The sequence below is a fragment of the Ciona robusta genome, chromosome 1 (genome assembly GCF_009617815.1).
Source record: "Ciona robusta chromosome 1, ASM961781v2".
NCBI classification, from domain to species: Eukaryota; Metazoa; Chordata; class Ascidiacea; order Phlebobranchia; family Cionidae; genus Ciona; species Ciona robusta.
Window position 1 is genome coordinate 4,069,910 of NC_143235.1, and position 18,033 is coordinate 4,087,942.

An 18,033-nucleotide genomic window follows, 5' to 3' on the forward strand; every position below is an offset into this window, starting at 1 on the left:
CACATGGGTTTATTTTTATACACCAAAAAACAAACATACTACGTTTAACACCTCACATTCAATATATACTTTCATAGGAGTCTTTTTAGGTCTGAATAGTAATAAACATACAGAATGTTCGCACACCTCATGCTCCAAGTCATATAATAATTTGTGTGTCTAATATACAAACACAGGTGTATTTACACACCTCATGTAAAGTTATAAATGGGTGTAACCCTACAGACATACAAGGTCGTTGAGCCTTACATTTTAGTCCCAAGGCAAATAATGATTTATCTTCAAACTATACACCATGTGGGGCATTATACTATATTTATCCCTTACAAATGCACCTCATACCAGCTGTCGACCTTATACCATATTTAAACATGAATTCAAATACCTTTTATAGTGGAATTGTAATCTCAAAAATTTAAAACACTTTAATTTTTAAGAATTTAACTTTAATAAACAAGATTTTTTGCAAAGAAACAGGATTTTTATGCAAAAAAACAAGATTTTTACCTTTTTGTGCAAAATGAGTTAAATGAATGACACCTGGTAGAAATGACAATTTTTAGTGCATTTTTGTATTTCTGTAAGTGCAAAGCCTGCCGTCTTCATGGTGTGCAAGTCTTTCAGGTTACATTGCGGTTGTTTGGAATAATGTTAAAGTGACAATTTATTTTTGTTGCAAATAGTAGAGTACAAATTGAACAATATGTGGTCTGTGTTTCACCAAAGACACCAGACATATTAGAATATATGGACAGTAAATGCATCAAAAAGTTATTCAAATTATGTCAGGTTATGCAATAACAGTTAGGAATTTTTGTTAAAATTGAATTAGTAGATTCGTTTTTAAAAAACATAAATTTTCATCGTTTTTAATTTTCAAATTAATCTTAAATGAAAGCAAATGACAATTTTGTGTTTAGACAAGCATGTTTTAAAAGTTTTCAAAGCTTGTGGTACAAACTGAAGCAATTATAAAAATATTTACAATTTTTAATATAAAACACTCAAAAAAAATCCAGAATTTTTAAATTAATTTCAAAGTTTTCAACCAAAATTTTAAATAAAAAATAACTGTTAATGGAGAACTACGGTAAAATTTGTTCTAAGACATCCCAGACTTAAAGCGAGTATTTACAAATCTAAATTTTATGTACACAGCTATTTGAATGATGCTTTCATGCAGCAGCAGTTATGAGGTTAAAAATAAAACCCTTGATAATGGTTTACTTCAGCAGAGGGCAAACTATGGCAGAATTATCAAATCTGTCCCACAAAGCAATTTTTAACCCATACCGCCTTTTTGGAGCATTAAAAAGCATATTTCTAGCTTTTTTTTCAGGCTAACAAATCTTTAAAGTTATCATTGAGAATTAGTATGTTAGCATATATTCCAAACTGTGTAACAAATATTGTATTTACTATTTTGATTGGAAAACAGAATTTGTATACAGCCAGTAAGTTTGCCAACTGCTAAAAATTTAACTTTTTTCTATAATTTAAACAGTTTCCAAAATTAAGGCTTCCAAAATTAAGTCTGGGGAAAGGTTCACATCCAAGAAGTGTTGCTTGCACATTTAGTCATTTGCCCATGTGTAAATGAAACGCTAATTTACAATCCAAATTCAACTATAGGAGAGTGTCCAAATGATGACAATGTTTAAGGTGGGTTTTGTTATGTGCAAGTTCTCCTATGCTTAAAAATTACTACTCATATATGATATAAAGATATAATGACATCAATTTCAGTTATTTCATGCTTAAAATTAGCAACAAAAGATGAAAAAAAAATCATTTTTTTTGTAAAATATAAGCAAAAATTGCGGCATAGCTTTCAGCTTATAGGTTTTAACCAGAAAAATAACAAAAAATCTTTATGGCAATTGGCGTACCAACCAGTGTGTGGTTAAGCGTACATGAAACAGGAATAGAATCCAATTAATAATAATGAGCACGACACAAATGGCTATACACGTTCACTACCTGATGTTAGATAAAATCAAACAAAAATCTAAAAAAAATCTTTTTTTTTAAAAAAAGCATTTTAAAACAAAATGTCCTAAATTGCTTTTCACATTCCAAGTCCACCAGAGCCAGGGGTACACTGCAACAAACGGACGATAGACGGATCTTTCTTCGCCCCCTCCACAAATTCTTCTAGTGAAATACTCCCTAAAAAATTTAACCAAATTATTAATAATTTTGGAGAATTATAAGCTAGCGTATGTAACTTTGTATGTACATTTTTTCTGTTCAGCTGACAGTTTGGACAACCCAGGTTCACTGGGTTGAAAAAATCACCATAGTTGTTATAACACGGGATGCTATGGTAAAGGTGAGAAGGTATTTCTACTATAACGTACAAATCGTACTAGTAACATTGTCATTTTTATGGACAACTCGTACACTGGGTTAAAGCAATTACTGCTAATAAATTTCCCAAGAACACATACACCTATGCTTGTAGCGACGAGCTTTAAACCTGTATCTGAGCTTGAGGGAAAAGTGGTAAAAAATGTCACCTTTGATAAGTTTTAAAGTGTTGATGTCATGACCTTTTACCTAATATAAACTTAGTATAAAACAAAAGATCTCATTATAATATGTGGTTTTTCGCCCTTTTTTTAGACAATAAATGTTATTATGTGAGAAATGTAACATTTTTAAGTGGAACGCAACTACTTTCTAGTTTGCTTAGTTAAAATGATACCATTATCTGATTTAAGTAATTCGCTACATCAAGTTTTTGAGATTGATCCTGACGAATCAATGGGTACTGTTTGGTTTCCATGTCATTTTACAGTTTAAAAGCTTTTTCTCTATGTTAAATTTAAATCACCTTCATGAAATAGGCATGATAATATTCACACCGTGAGTGACTCGTGGTAAGAACGATTCATAAATACTTTGTGAATGCATGTTCATTGGTACATGCGTACATCCAATGCATGATTCTTCACACAGCCAAAATTTTGGCACTAAAGCTTTATAATATGGTGCTGAACATTTTTGGAAATTAAAGCATTAACCTAACTCCTATTTCTAAGCTACCCTATGAATAACAAAATATGCTATACTGCTATATAGGCCTTTTTTTTAATGATTTCCAAAATATAGGGCGTTTAACAGGCAGTTATACTATTAGTTGTTAAACATAGTAAACTTTTAAATAATGTGGTAAATGCACTTACACTTTTGGGCAAGGGATATTTTGGGCCTGCCCTTTATATAGACACCTTGCATCGGCGTATAAGGTTTTTATAACTACAACTGCTATGCAATAAGATATAATGTAACTTGTTTTAAATAATGAGATTAAACCCCTAACATTACACCTATGTATGTGACTACCATTGCCTGCATATCAAACTGTAAATAAAATATGTTTTGGTCTGTTCTATCGTTATAATGTTTTTTTCTTCAAAGATAATGTTTTTATCTTCTTTACATAAAACTTAAATTTAATAATTATATATCATAAAGTTGTATACTTGAATTTAATAATTATATCTTATAAAATTTAATATATATACTATAAAGTTGTACAAGTATTCTCTAAAAAAATAAACTATATATATATATATATATATATATATATATATATATATACATAGATATATATATATAAATATTCTTACAAAATAAATATTCTTTAAAAAAAAACTATAAATTCTCAGAAACACACCATCGAAAACAAAATCAAACAAAGGGTTAGACAGTTGCGCCAATCATTTGACTTAACGTTTAATGAATATGCAACAATTACTGCAATGTTCAATCACCAATAAATGCTCCCATGGGGATCAAGTCATTAGCAAGTCAACTGCGAAGCTTATCGCTTCAAATGAGAAGGATCGATCTTTAATTAGTTACAGCTACACATTGGGAAATGATGGCAAAGGTTAATGATGGGGTGAGCAAAAATCATGATAAATTTTTAAGTTTTTAAAAATTACATCGAGAAAGTTTTGTTTTCTTGATTATGTTTATATATTGCAGGGTGGGGGAGACAGGAAACACTTTTAGCACATAATATCTAAATATCGTGATGTTTTAAACAATTAACGACGGTCTATGGAAGTCGTGTAGATACGGTTTTCTATTTCTTTGAATGTTCTTTGTTTACTACCAAATGGGATGAGTAATAGAATAAATAGGTGTCCCATCCTCCCCCACCCTACTATATGTGGACGTCTTTGCTTTTCAACCTTTTTTTGGTAGAAAAGCTACTTTGGTTTTACGTCGACGATATACCAATTGCCAACTCAAAATTTAAAAGATTATGGCCTTTACAGGGCAGCCTTTTTCATTACTCTTTTAAAATTAAACTGATTTGAGAGTTGAGACAAATAGGTTTTGCTTATTGTTATATAGCAAGCACAATTCACACATCAACAATTTAAATTTAGCTTTAATGTAATCATTGTAGGCTATATTATAAGCACCCTATTAAAATGATTAATTTTCAGTTCATATAAAATAATATTGTTTACTTAGCAAATAGCCCACACAAGAACAGATGTGAGTTTGTATGTTGTCATTGTCAATATATACAAAGTAAATATTAATTTTAAGACCGTTCTACCTTTACAATGGCTTTTCCAAAGTGTTTCATATTAAATAGAACTTTCTAATAGGTTTGTGCACCTTTAAAAGTAGACAGGGACCAACTTAGTCTAATATATTTTTGACAACTTTTTATTTATTTTTGATCCTTTAATTCGCAAAATAACTGAGAGATTGACAACTTTTATTTGCAAAATCGCTAAATTTAGAAGAGATACCAATTTTTGGTTTAAATTTTATTAGTAATTGGCAATTGCTTTATCTAATATACACTTTGGGCAATTTATTGTGGCTTTCTTAAACCATGAGTTAGTTAAGCTAAGAGTATTGGCCTAGGAATAAAAATTTAAAATTGTTTAAACTCTTTTTTTTATAAAAAATTTTTTTCATAACATTTTTTATAACAAAAACAATTTTTTTAAGGCGGATTATTTACTTTCAAAAGTGCATAAAGAAAATTGCCTATTAGAAATTTATTTATTAAGAAACACTTTAGAAATTGTAATATACTTTCATTACAGTTTGATTAATATAGGTTTCATTAATGTAGATTTTAATTTGCAGTGCTAATTTACATGTGGTATTGGCATTATTGATTTAAGGCTAAGAATTCCCAAGATGCCAATTAAATTGCGTAAGTTGAATAAGCAGCTGGAAAACATGTTTTGTAAGAAAAATGTAGGCCAGCGTATACAATCACATAACAGTAAACAACAACACGAGTTCTTTCTTGGTGGCATTTTGACTAAGATTATAAACCAGGCACTTTTCAAGTCCATAGCATGCAATGGACAGAACTTATTTCAACATTAAAATGCAATAGACAAATTAAAAATGATTAATTAACCTTTATAATCTCACATGGTAAGACAGTTTAATTGTAACAAAAGTGCCCAACTTTTTACCTCATGCCCAAGTAAAGTGTACAAAAAATACAATTTTGTGTTTAACAGTTTTTTCTGGTTTCTGTGTATTTTTTTTAGACAAACCTTTAGTGACCACTGGGTTGGAGAAACTACAGTTAAATGTCTTGAGCAAGAACACATACACCCATATTGGTATTGTGTTTAACAGTTTTTATGTTTTCTGTCCAACCGGTTTTATGTTTTTTTTAGTGTATTTGTTTAGACAAACCATTAGTAACCACTAGGCTGGTGAAACTACCATTAAATGTCTTAGTCAAGGATACATAGACCCATATTGGTAATGTGTTTAACCGTTTTTATGTTTTCTGTGTAACAGTTTTTATGTTTTTTTGTTTATTTAAAAAAAAACCATACGTGACCACTGGGCTAGAGAAACTACGTTAAATGTCTAAACCAAGGACACACACACCCATAACGGTAGCAGTGTCGAGATAGAAACCATGTAACAAAAAAATGTTTTTAGAGTAATGTTGGCACAGTTTAAAACCATGACTATTGTATACTTACAACAGTATTTTTGTTTTTGCTAACTTTGCTATGTATACTTAGGCATAATTCACACCTACCTAACACTTTACAGCCTACACTTAATCTGGGACAAATGTTTTTATAGAGCTGGTTGTAAAAACTCTGCCCTGTCCATTCATTTAAATATATCAAAATCAATTGAATATGTATCTTGTAAAAAATAAAATTAATTTTTGAAGAAAACTTTTGGTTTGTGTTTTAATTAAAGAACCTTTTTTATTAAAGAGTTAATACTAGACATTTATGAACCTAAGAGTAGGAAACATAGTTTATAGAGGGTTTTCCAAACTGGGGTTCCAATTTCAGGGTCCCAGAGAGTCAATTAACTTTACAGAGTATAGTATTTGTATGTATGTTGATTTGGATCTGGGATTTAGGCCTTGTGCTGGGATTTAGGCCCTGATTCTGGGATTTAGGTCTCGATTTGGACCATTACCCCAACACCCGGAAAGCCAAGTCCTTTGTAAGACTGACGGCGCCACACCGCATCGCAGTCAGACATGTATTTTTCGCAGTTTTTTATATCCTCGTGTGCTTTGTATGTTTGTATAGATGCAACTGTGAAGGGTTGTGAAAAAAACGAATCGGGTTGCAAGCAAACAGTTTTTGGAAGCCCTATATTACAGAACAAAGCTCAACATCTATTTATCCTACCGTCTAAGTTTTTATCCATCTGTTTAAATATTTTGTCGGTTCTTTTCTCTGGGGTTGATTCGTCCTCGGGCATTTTCATCACTGCTCCTACCATCTTGTATATCGCCTTCAATGTAAAAAGCATTTCATCATCTTTTTTTAAAGGATTTTTTACAGCTGTGCGCAATATTGCTATGCATGGCGTATTGGTGAGGGTATTAAGGATACCATGTATTACGAGTTTTTAAAACAGGGGACATTATGTATTTTAGCATCCAAGTAAGCCTAAAACAGTAAAACAGCTTTTACCCTTTTCAAATGGGGTACATGACGTAACGTTATGGCCTAGGGGTGACAAGAAAAACATGTGTTCCCAACTTTTAAACCAGGGGTGACGATATATATATTTTAGCACTTAAGTTGGGCAAAAATAGCATTTACTTGGACGCATCTGTACTAAGCAGAGCTAAAGTACACGGCATTTAACACATAAATTTATAAGGTTTTTTCTTACACTTGAATGTCACTGCAATTTAGCAATGTCATCCAGATTTTGTGCGAAATTCTTACCCTAACTATCTCAAGCATTTCATCTCTTGAAATAATCCCGTTTCCATCGCAGTCGTACATCGAGAACGCCCATTTTAATTTTTCCTCTAAATTTCCACGTGAAGTGACACTCAGCGCAACAATAAACTCCCGAAAATCGATTGTACCTGGCATAAAAAAGACTGTTTGTGATGTCATGCTTAAAAATACACTAACAAGCTGTTTTTAAGGTTTTTAGGACTTCTAAAGTGTTTTTCAAATTATTTTAACTTTTGGGTACCGTCTTTTAATTTAGACTATACACTAGTAGGGTGTGAAAAAATTGGTCACCTTTTCATTTCATTTTTTCGTCTCACTTGGTAGTAAACCAAGAACATTTAAAGAATTCTAAAACCATATCCCTTTGACTCCCATAGACAGTTATTGATTGTGTAAAACACGTTTAGGATATTTGTATATTATGTGCTAAAGGTACCCCATCTTCCCTCACCCCACTATATATACATATATTATTACATGTAAGATTATCCAAACCCAATTTTCGGTTATAAGTTTACAGTTTTACACCCAACGACCCAAGCTAATCTTAATTACTGGGCATATTCATTATACATTAGTTTTAAAATGCTGCCAACTGCATTATACAAGTTAAATCGGCAATTTTCACTGTTTGTAAACAAATTGCAATGTATGCAAGGTTAATCCTACTATTTCGCAATACTTTTAGGTTTTTAAGTGCTATGTAATTTATGAGGCATTATGTGATTATGCCGTTTTATTTGACATTAATAGGACAATTTGTTTTGCCTTTTTCTATTTTCAGCAAAGATAAATTAATTTTTCATGATATTAAAATAGTTTTGAAAGCAGAATAATAATTAAATTCATATATATATTAATGATATTATATATATATAGTAGGGTGGGGGAAGATAAGACATAACTTAATTATTTTTTCTTGTTTTATTTTAATTTGGTAGTAAACAAAGAACATTCAAAGAATTATAAAACCGTAACCTCACGACTCCTATAAACTGTTAATAATTGTTCGAAACACGATCAGAATTAAGAACATTTAGATATTATGTGCTAAAGGTATCCCATCTTAATATATAATATATGTGTGTATATATAGGCTTATAGCACACTAAAACTTATTAAAAAACTGGCAAAAATGAGGATGCAACTTTTTAAGTGATAATAGCAACAGGTCAGAAGTGAAAGTGTCTATTAGCAAAAAAATTACTTTGCGGATTTTTAAGCATGCAGATTTTTAAACATCAAATTAATTTTATGCATGATAATTTTATACAAGTTAAATCATTTAGCTTCCCTACAGTGTGGATTAAAATACAATAAATATTCCGTTTATTTCTTGTCACTTCTATTTATGTACAGCCAAACAGATAAAACAAACTGCTTAGATACAAGTTTATTAATTAATAATTATGTTAAAACAGTGGCACACATAAGCAAAGAACAGCAAAAGTGAAAATGTTAGAATAAATATAAATTAAGATTAAACTAAACACAAATTAATCTGCATAGCTGTCAGACTGCCTTAAGCAGCTTATAACCACTGATCTCTACAGTACATAAATTTTAGTGCGTCATTTTGGCTAAGAAAATAAATAGTTATAACTCTACACTTCTACTTTGCGGTAAAATACAAATTAAAACTTGATAATTTTAACTGTTTTTTTGCCATTAAAATGCCTTCAGCTATTACAATGTTTTACAAGTTGGCTTTTAGAGCAAAACAATGTATACTGTATGTTTACATGAGTTAAAAATTTATTGAACCCTATGTTAGGTTGAAGTATTCTAATACCATAATTTATAAAATATTTCGTAACATACAAAGGTGGCCATTATTTCAAAACTATCAGCGGACAAATCTAAAATTATTGGGTGAGGCGAAAGCAATTTATATCACTGCTTTCATGTTTTAATAATTTGTACCTTTGCAAAGTAAAAAAAATTAACGAAAATATTTTATAAGTGACTACTGCCCTTATACACCATAGGGCTTGCTTTTTCATCTTTATTAATTCAGGAAAATATCAATAAAATTGAATAAAATAGTATAATGTCAAACATAAAAACATTCTTGAATAATGTGGCGAATGAAGTCTTTAGCTCTGAGTTTTTATAGACATCTAACACTAAGATAAAACTCATTTTTAGAGGCAAAACTGAGGTCTTACAACACATGATATTGCTCTTGAATCAAAAATTGACCCCAGACAGTTCTACTGTTACACTTATGCCAAAATAGCTAAGAAATTATTGGTTTAAATATAAAACAGAGCAACTTAAACTAACATTTAAGTTACGGTTTTAATAGCTAGGCAATTTAAGCATAAATAATATTTTAATACTTTCACAGGTATCAAATGCCAATTAGGCATTGTTATATTTAGGGCTAGGCCAACCTAGTCCCAAATTGAAGGTGTTATTACTAAGACCTGAGAGTAGAATTTGTCTACTTACTGTCGCCGTTTGAGTCAAACGTTCTGAAGACATGAGCTGCAAACTTTGAGGCGTCTCCTTGTGGGAAGAAGTTTGCGTAGATCTTCTGGAACTCGTCCATAGTTAAGTTTCCGGAAGGACAATCCTGCATTATAATGTAACAATAAACAACAATGGCAATATAAAGTACCAACAAATTGTTATACATAAGATAACATGAACGTTATTTATCTCTTCGACTACAGTAGCAAAGATCATAATTAATTAGAACCGGGCCAGCAAAATGATAGTTTGAACATTGAGCGCTAATCATTTTTTTAAAACATTATTTCCAAAAAAGTTTTAGGATACCGAACCAAAACACAAAATACAACTAATAAAATAGCATATATATATATGTATATATAATATATGTTTGTTTTTTAGGTGTTTTGAAAAATCACAGACCACATTTATATATCCTATGTAAAAATCAATGAGATATTTCTGCATAAATATTTATGACATTTTCCTAAGCTACATTAAAGTTTAATCGAAACATTCGAATGATTTTCCATGATTGCCATTGATTTAACAATAATTACGAGAATAATGAAAATTGAAAAATTTTACTTTTTGTATTGGTCTCGCCTTTACGCACACTTTTGTTTCTATTTAAAGTTTAACTTGAAAATAACTAAATATAAATGGCTTTTTGTCTGGTAGGTGTAGCGACCACGCTTATTTTCTTCCAACTAAATGTAAATATGTTTTTAACTGTAAGCATGCTTTAACAACTGTTGTTTTGTCGCTATAACCTTTCATTTCATTTAAAATATTTTTAAATTTTTGCTACTGTAATGGAAGAGACAAATCAAGTTATTATTATTATTATACTGGAAAAACTGCGTACCATTTTATAAAGACCACATTGACAAAAATTATTATTTAAAAAAATAAAATTAAATGTTTAAGTATCTACTGAAATATGGTCAATGAATTTTTAATAATACTTAACTCTACTAATACTGGGCGAAGTCTAAAATTTTAGGTAAAAACATTTTTTTTAAATAAGAGTATCTAAATTACTACTACAATGCTTTTATCAATATCGAAAGTTATGAAATAAAGATAAGATAGTAAAGGTACTATTTAAAGACGATAACGACCTGCTTACCAAAAAAAACTTAAACAGGTTACTTTAAGTACAATATTGCAATTTTTAGTTATATATATATATATATATATATATATATATATATAAAGATTGAATTAAAATAATAAAAAATTGTTATGTATATATATATTATATAATAAATATACATATTTAACATATATATATATATATATATTATATTTAATTCAAAATAGAACGACAATAATTGAGAAAAAAAAACAGTCTTAAAAATAAATGGGTAAAGAATTCATGCAATATCACTTAACTATAATTTAGCACAATTTAATTAAATTACAATAACACCTAACTTTAGAGAATTGTAAACACCTTTAAATTTGTAAACTTTAAAGGTGCCAGCCAGTCTTTATAAATTCATAACCAACGCAGTCACTTAGAACGAAATGTAAACTCACTTTTGCAAATTAAATAAATTATGAATTTTTCATTTGGATGAGTCACAGCACTTACAGTGTGAACAATAACAATACAAATAGTAATAAATATTATATTACGAGCTTATACATTGAAACAGTAAAAGTTTTTTCCAATCGTTTATTATTTATAAGGTACAATGTTTTCTCAATGTAAAATTAATTATGTTAAGCTGTAGTGTACTGCACAGATAAGACCTAATATAATACACAATTACAGTGTTTCTTGGTATGTGTGTGCTGTCTTAATTACTGTTCATTGCATTTACTTTTTTTAAGGAAAGATAAATCCCAGTATGGATAGAAATAGATCCCTGGTTAATAATGACAATCATAGAAAATGGAACGCATTATAATTGAGAAATGAAAGTATACTATTAAAAATTATACTAAAACCATAGGGGCTTTCTTAATGTACACTGTCATGTTTTATGAAATATTAAACAGTATTCTCATTACAGAAAGTTTGCGCTCAATGTAAAAACACCAAAACAGCATACTTAAAAAAATATATCAAAAAAATATATATACGTAAAACATGTTTTTACGATAATTTATGCTAAGGGTATATAAAAATGAAGGAATGTAACTTAATTATATAGCTATTATATAGTGAGGAAACATATCAGTTTAGCATAGTACACACCTTAATAAATCCTTTATACCATTCTTGAAGTTCATGTTCATTAAACTCAGTAGCAGCCCTGAGGTCACGAATGTCTTCTGGCTTCAATTTACTATTTTGCTTGCCCATGACTTGTGCTCAAAACAATGATAAAAACAAAAGGAATTGGAATTTTTTCAGTAAAAACAGTTTAATAAAAATAGCTCATTGTACAACTGCAGAAATGATTAATAACTGTTCAAAAACGTCTGTGACATAGAGTGACAAAAATTAATCATTAAAAACCACGAAGTATACGCTCTAATCGAGGCCCTTAAAAACGGAGTCACGATGACATTTACATAACTAAAACCTTATTAACTACCAATATTTTTACAAATCCTAAAGTAAGACAACTAAACAAGCGAATGTAAATTGTGAAAAGTAACTTTAAAGTCTAGTATGCGCTCTGGCGTACACTATATACACTAGTAGACATTTAAACATTTGTCTTGGACTGAACCTAGTGAGAGAGAAAATACGTTCTGCTCCAGCGATCACTCACTATAGAAGTTTGACGTCATGTTTTTCAGTCACGTATATATTTACTCACGCAATCGTCGTGTTGAAAGAGCACAACGTAAAAGCGTTGGACAAATATATATTAGATATTGCCAATCACTTATTATAGAAGTTTGACGTCATTTAACCATTCACGTATTCTTACGCACGCAATCGGTAATTACGTGCTGGAGACGTACAGCGTAAAAGGCGTCGGATTTTTTACCGGAAATCGGGAACGAACATTTATACAGGAACCTCACATTTTGTTGTGGGTTTATATATAATAGAAATTGTATCCGTACAGGCCACGGGTCACGAAGCACAGACAGGTGTTGGGGTGCAGTAGAGGTGCAAGATCGCACGCCTCAGGTGGTCTCGGTACTAGTGTTCACGCGCATCCATCACAACAGTTTTAATTTCGTGGTGAGTATGAGCAGATCAACTAACGTCGGTTTAAACGACGTTTCTTCGTATGACGGGAAACTGCGTGCCTATATAGTCAAGGTCGTAAAACGTTTTTTTTTTAAGTTTTAAGCTTAGTTTCATTTTGGGCTCTTATTATTTCCTCTGCAGTCTTGTTTATGTTTAAGAAACAAAACAAGAAAAAAATTAAAGTTTGGCATGGGAAAAATAAGAGAGTGCAGCTCTAATGAGTGAGCAGGTAAAAGGCACACGAGGCGTTCGCACGGCTGGTGTTATTTTACAAATTCAAAAACACAGAGGATAAGACGAGACAGTTATTATTTTTTTATTTTATTATTAAGTGAATTTATTATTAGAAATACACGCCAATAACACAAAAAATACTGTACGCTTTAAAAATCAAGTTTTAACATTCTTTTTAAAACAATTTTTTGTTGTTATTTTTCTTCCAAATTAAAGTCATTTTGACCTCTGCTTATTTTCCTTATGTTTATATCTAAGCTTTTTTCACATAACTAAAACTAATTTTATGAGACATAATCAAATTGTACAAAATATTAAGTTTTTTTATAAACTTTTAAAACTAGTTTAATCGTTCAAATTGGCAAACTACAAAATTTCATCGGCTTTACTATGATTTAGCGAGCATTCAAAATTAGCACCTTACTTCTTTCGCATTTCTCACTTGTTCAAAATATACTGTTTATACTTAACATTTTTGTTTAATATTTAAAAACAGTTTTCAGTTTCGACGCGCGCTTTATAAAGTCGTGATAATATTGTCAAATAATTCTGTAAGATTGTTTTTTGAAAATAGGGACCGTAAATGAAAATTATAAAAGTCTTGTCTGACAAAGTGTTCCATCTTCCCCTACCCTACCATACTTTAACATTATTTTTCTGAATTGAAACAACTGAAACAATATTTTTAGCTAAACGTAATACTAATAATACCTTTATTTTGTCATTTCGATTACAATAGCGAAGATTTAAAACATATTTTAAACAAAAATCACTTCATATAAACAATAATAACTTTTAACTTTCCCCAATTACAGCGTGATTATGGTTTGTCCAAATTCCCAACACCAAACGTTTTTTAGAAGAACAACAAGGCTAACTAGTGTTACAACGTGTATTTACACATCTTCTTTACCAATCACTCAATCCTCATACGTCCTTAAAGTCTTAATGAGTTATAACACATTTGTGTTTTATCTACTGCTACACAGTCACCAATAGCGACTGAAAATCGCTTTGTTGGTTATTTATGGTTTATTTTTGCTCGACCTTAGTCGACCGTTGTGGTAAAAGGGTTAGTTAATATGGTATACCATTAATGGTTTTATACGTGCTCATTCATTCAAGCTTGACTCTCTCTTGTTTAATATGTAATGGTGCAATATCATTTCGCTCTTGTGTGGTATAAGAACGAGTGCACTTTAATAACATTACACTATATATTTTGGTTCAAATTACATTATTGACAGTCATAAATTATACCGTTAGCACATAATACACCATATTTCCTGATCGTATTTTAAAAACTAACAACGCAATTAAAAGTCGCGAGGCAGCTGTATATATTTTTGTAAATATATTGAGTGTACTACAGCATCGAACAATAAAAAACAAGAATATAAGTCCCAACTTACAGTATAAATTTCCGGGGAGAAAAAGGATGCGAAACAAAACAAGATCGGAAACACTTTAGTTGATTACCCTCGCTTTTCGTTGATTAAACCTCGGGTATAAAACACCAGCCTTACAACGCTTGTCCTTTACACAACGTGGCATTTGGATGAAGTTTGTTCTGTTCCAGTTTGGGATTATATTTCAAGGTTTAAGTTAAGTATTACTTTATTATGGGATTATAATAACCTATGACAGCTTAATATTTATACTACAGTATTACTATTACAATACATTATCTTAGCATTATTTATCATACTAAAATTATTTAATTTAAGTATTGTGCCTTGCAATTTAAGTACGTATTCGTTTCTCATGCGATTTTGATTTCCGCATTTGCTCGACGTTTCGGTATTACGTCACTATACGTCAGTCGCGAGATGACGTCACAGATTTAGGTATTGTTGCGTCATAACTGTATCGTTATGTCAAAAGTGGATGTGTCGTCGCCGCGTCGTCGTCGTCATAGTTACGTCAATCCTTGACATTACGTCATAGTTAGGTCAATCCTTGACAAACACATGCGCGGTAGTGTATGACGTCACAATAATGCGGTTTCTTCTCCTCGTGCGCTTCGCTGCGGTTTTATCATGGGGCCCCATGCGCGTTCAGCGTCGACGCAAGGCATACTACTTGTACATTATATTATTTGCGCCATGAGCGTGAAGCAAGAAGTCAAAGCATTGGTAAAGTATAATCAGAATTGGCATTTTTACGTACATAAGCTCTTTTCTAGATACATCGATTATGTGACGTCACGAAGTGGTGATGACGCAACAGAAGAACCCACTTCGTAAGTTATTGTTACGTCACAATCTTTATTGTTATAAAATGCAGATTAGGGAGATTGGTATTTTTTAGAATATGGTATGTGACGTCGCAGAGGAATAACCGGATCTTCACGAGCGAAAGCAAGAACGAAGGTAATTAATGACAGAATAATATAAGACCGCGGGGTAAGATGGGACACTTTTAGCAAATAATATCCAAATATCTTGATCGTGTTTTAAACAATTAACAATGGTCTATGGGAGTCGCCGTAAGGATATGGTTTTATAATTCTTTGAATGTTCTTTGTTTTCTACCAAATGGGAAGAGAAAATAGAATGAAAAGTTGTTCCATCTTCCCCCACCCTACTATATACAAACCTACATTTAACGATTACATTGTTACAGAAAAGTCGGCAAATAAAGCTGCAGAAGGAAAGCGCAAGGTAACTTATGTTTCTATTACTATTATCACTATACAATATAACGTAACAACAAAATAACGTATTGTAGTAACTCCCCGAATGGCTGGAGTTAATAGTACTGGGGATTCCCAGACATCCGGGTATTCTTCCCTCGTTGTTGTTTCGGCAGACTCCCCCACCCTACTATATACAAACCTACATTTAACGATTACATTGTTACAGAAAAGTCGGCAAATAAAGCTGCAGAAGGAAAGCGCAAGGTAACTTATGTTTCTATTACTATTATCACTATACAATATAACGTAACAACAAAATAACGTATTGTAGTAACTCCCCGAATGGCTGGAGTTAATAGTACTGGGGATTCCCAGACATCCGGGTATTCTTCCCTCGTTGTTGTTTCGGCAGACATTCTAATAAACTAAGTTACGAAGTGCACGTTGCGCCACTTCAGTAATAACAACAAAGTGTTTTTAAATTTGGTACAAATAACGAGTCTTCAGAAACCTTATACCCATAAGAATCGCCAAATACTACAATTAAGCATGGTTTCAATCAAATGTAGTCTTTTTAGCCACTTGTTTAAAAATATCGTGTGACGTAATTATTATCCTTATTTTGCAGACGAAGAACAAAGACGAAGACTCCATAAGGATAAATGGTTTGGGGTTTGAAGTATATTATTTGTGTGTTTGTATGTGTGAGCGTGTTAACTGGTGCACTCTTACAGTGTTGCCTTCTATTGAGGTCCCTTATCTGCTGGACCTAATGTTGCCAGCTTTTTTGTCAGTCACTACTATAGTGCATTTTGCATGTCACTGAAATATATGCAATGAAACTATGGCGAACATCTTGCTGGATCAGATTTTGTTGTTGTACACTCTATTGTGTACTTCGTCTACAAAGATCGAATCCCTTAATGATTCTGTACTGTTCTGATCGCTTGGTGAGAACGCTGTGTTGGTACACAAATACTCGAGTAATATTAACACGCATTATAATATATGCGCATAAAATAAATAAAAACCCGTTTAATACTTTTACAACAAGACTATTTTAATGTAAAACGTCAAATAGAAACCCTTCTAATATTATTTAAACCAGACTATTTTTATTTTAAAACGTCATGTAGCGTGATTGGGACGATGGCCACGTCACAATTACGTTACGACGTCGATACGATGGGTCAGAGCATTGTCATGGCCCTGCGTTCGGTCCGGTTACGTCAGTTTTGATTGAGTTACGTCACGGTTAGGTTGTTGCGTGGACGTCGCCGCTGGTGATGCTACGCTAGATATTTAGGTCACTACCAAAGTGATGCTACGCTCGAATATTTAGGTCACTGTCTGCGGTTCGTAACAACCTGATGCAGTTTCGTAACGGTCGATGCGGTGCGTAACATCCGGACGCTATTATATTGTGTGAAGATACGACGAGAGTATCGCGGTACCGACATGGCGGCTTACCTTTTGATTGGGACATGCGAAGCCGTTATTGGCTTCGATTCCTTGCGGTCGGACATACAATATGGTGTACACTGCAGATGATTATCTTTCAGGATTTGAACCTTTTTTTCTTTGAAGATATTTCAATGATTATGTCCGCTTTAGTTACTTTTTAGAGTCGTCCAATTTTGGTTATAATTGAGCTGTTGTGTTTATTGCATGCTGTGTTGCACTTTTCGTATTTGCACATCGTTGTAATATTTTTGTCTTTTTGTCGTCGTCGTCGTACACATGTGTATGTGCCTTCGTTGTATCATTTTTGTCTATGGGGGTTTCTTTAACCTGCGTGGACAGTAACATCCCGCAAGGGTTTCTCACCTAAGTAGAAACCCACTACCATTGGCTGGGGGCTTGTCGTGCCGTAGTGGCTTTCCACCAACGCCAGCCACATAAACTATGAAGGTATTTATTTAATCCTGTTCTATTTTGCAGAAAGTCGCTTTAGTTGAACCTATAGACAAACGCTACCTAATTACAGTTTCAATTTATTATATGTCCATTTCATTGTTGAATTCTTGTCACTTTCAGCATTAATAAATAAATAACCACAGCCAACTTATTTAAGCTGTTCTTTATTTTAATCGAAACCGGAACCGGGACCGCTTGAATCGTTTCGAATCGTTCCGCACGTGGGCAGTAGAAGCATAAATAAACTAAAAAATGCAAATGTTGGATTGTTTGGCATTCTGTTCTGGCTGTCGTGGTGGAAGGTTGCCTCCTACTATCCACGAAAATGGTTATACAGCAACAGGTTAGCTAGTCACAGGCAGTGAAGAGAAACACCAATGTTAAAT

The 18,033-nt window shown here is 31.9% G+C and overlaps 2 protein-coding genes across 2 annotated transcripts; one reads left to right on the forward strand and one right to left on the reverse strand.

The window, feature by feature from the left end:
- Positions 1-556: 556 nt before the first annotated feature.
- On the reverse strand, positions 557-12,154 carry LOC149741581 (hippocalcin-like protein 1). The gene is made up of 5 exons (XM_089893533.1): positions 11,905-12,154; positions 9,693-9,816; positions 7,221-7,366; positions 6,672-6,777; positions 557-2,169 (listed from the first exon to the last, which is right to left on the reverse strand). Exons 1-5 carry the CDS (start codon positions 12,010-12,012, stop codon positions 2,069-2,071), a joined length of 585 nt encoding a protein of 194 aa, XP_089749659.1. The 5' UTR covers positions 12,013-12,154; the 3' UTR covers positions 557-2,068.
- Positions 12,155-12,673: 519 nt separating this feature from the next.
- On the forward strand, positions 12,674-15,874 carry LOC149741582 (uncharacterized). Its single transcript, XM_089893541.1, has 3 exons — positions 12,674-15,334; positions 15,403-15,464; positions 15,718-15,874. Exons 1-3 carry the CDS (start codon positions 15,132-15,134, stop codon positions 15,810-15,812), a joined length of 360 nt encoding a protein of 119 aa, XP_089749667.1. The 5' UTR covers positions 12,674-15,131; the 3' UTR covers positions 15,813-15,874.
- Positions 15,875-18,033: the final 2,159 nt, after the last annotated feature.

What these genes read in the sequence shown, in the direction of transcription:
- LOC149741582 (XM_089893541.1), top strand. Translation starts at nt 15,132, where the DNA reads ATGGGGCCCCATGCGCGTTCAGCGTCGACGCAAGGCATACTACTTGTA. An exon ending in GCAACAGAAGAACCCACTTC is followed by an intron (nt 15,335 to 15,402) that starts GTAAGTTATTGT and finishes GGTATTTTTTAG; the next exon opens with AATATGGTATGTGACGTCGC. An exon ending in GAGCGAAAGCAAGAACGAAG is followed by an intron (nt 15,465 to 15,717) that starts GTAATTAATGAC and finishes ACATTGTTACAG; the next exon opens with AAAAGTCGGCAAATAAAGCT.
- LOC149741581 (XM_089893533.1), bottom strand. Translation starts at nt 12,012, where the DNA reads ATGGGCAAGCAAAATAGTAAATTGAAGCCAGAAGACATTCGTGACCTC. An exon ending in GTTTGACTCAAACGGCGACA is followed by an intron (nt 7,367 to 9,692) that starts GTAAGTAGACAA and finishes TTTTTATGCCAG; the next exon opens with GTACAATCGATTTTCGGGAG. An exon ending in GATGGATAAAAACTTAGACG is followed by an intron (nt 2,170 to 6,671) that starts GTAGGATAAATA and finishes TAAATTTTTTAG; the next exon opens with GGAGTATTTCACTAGAAGAA.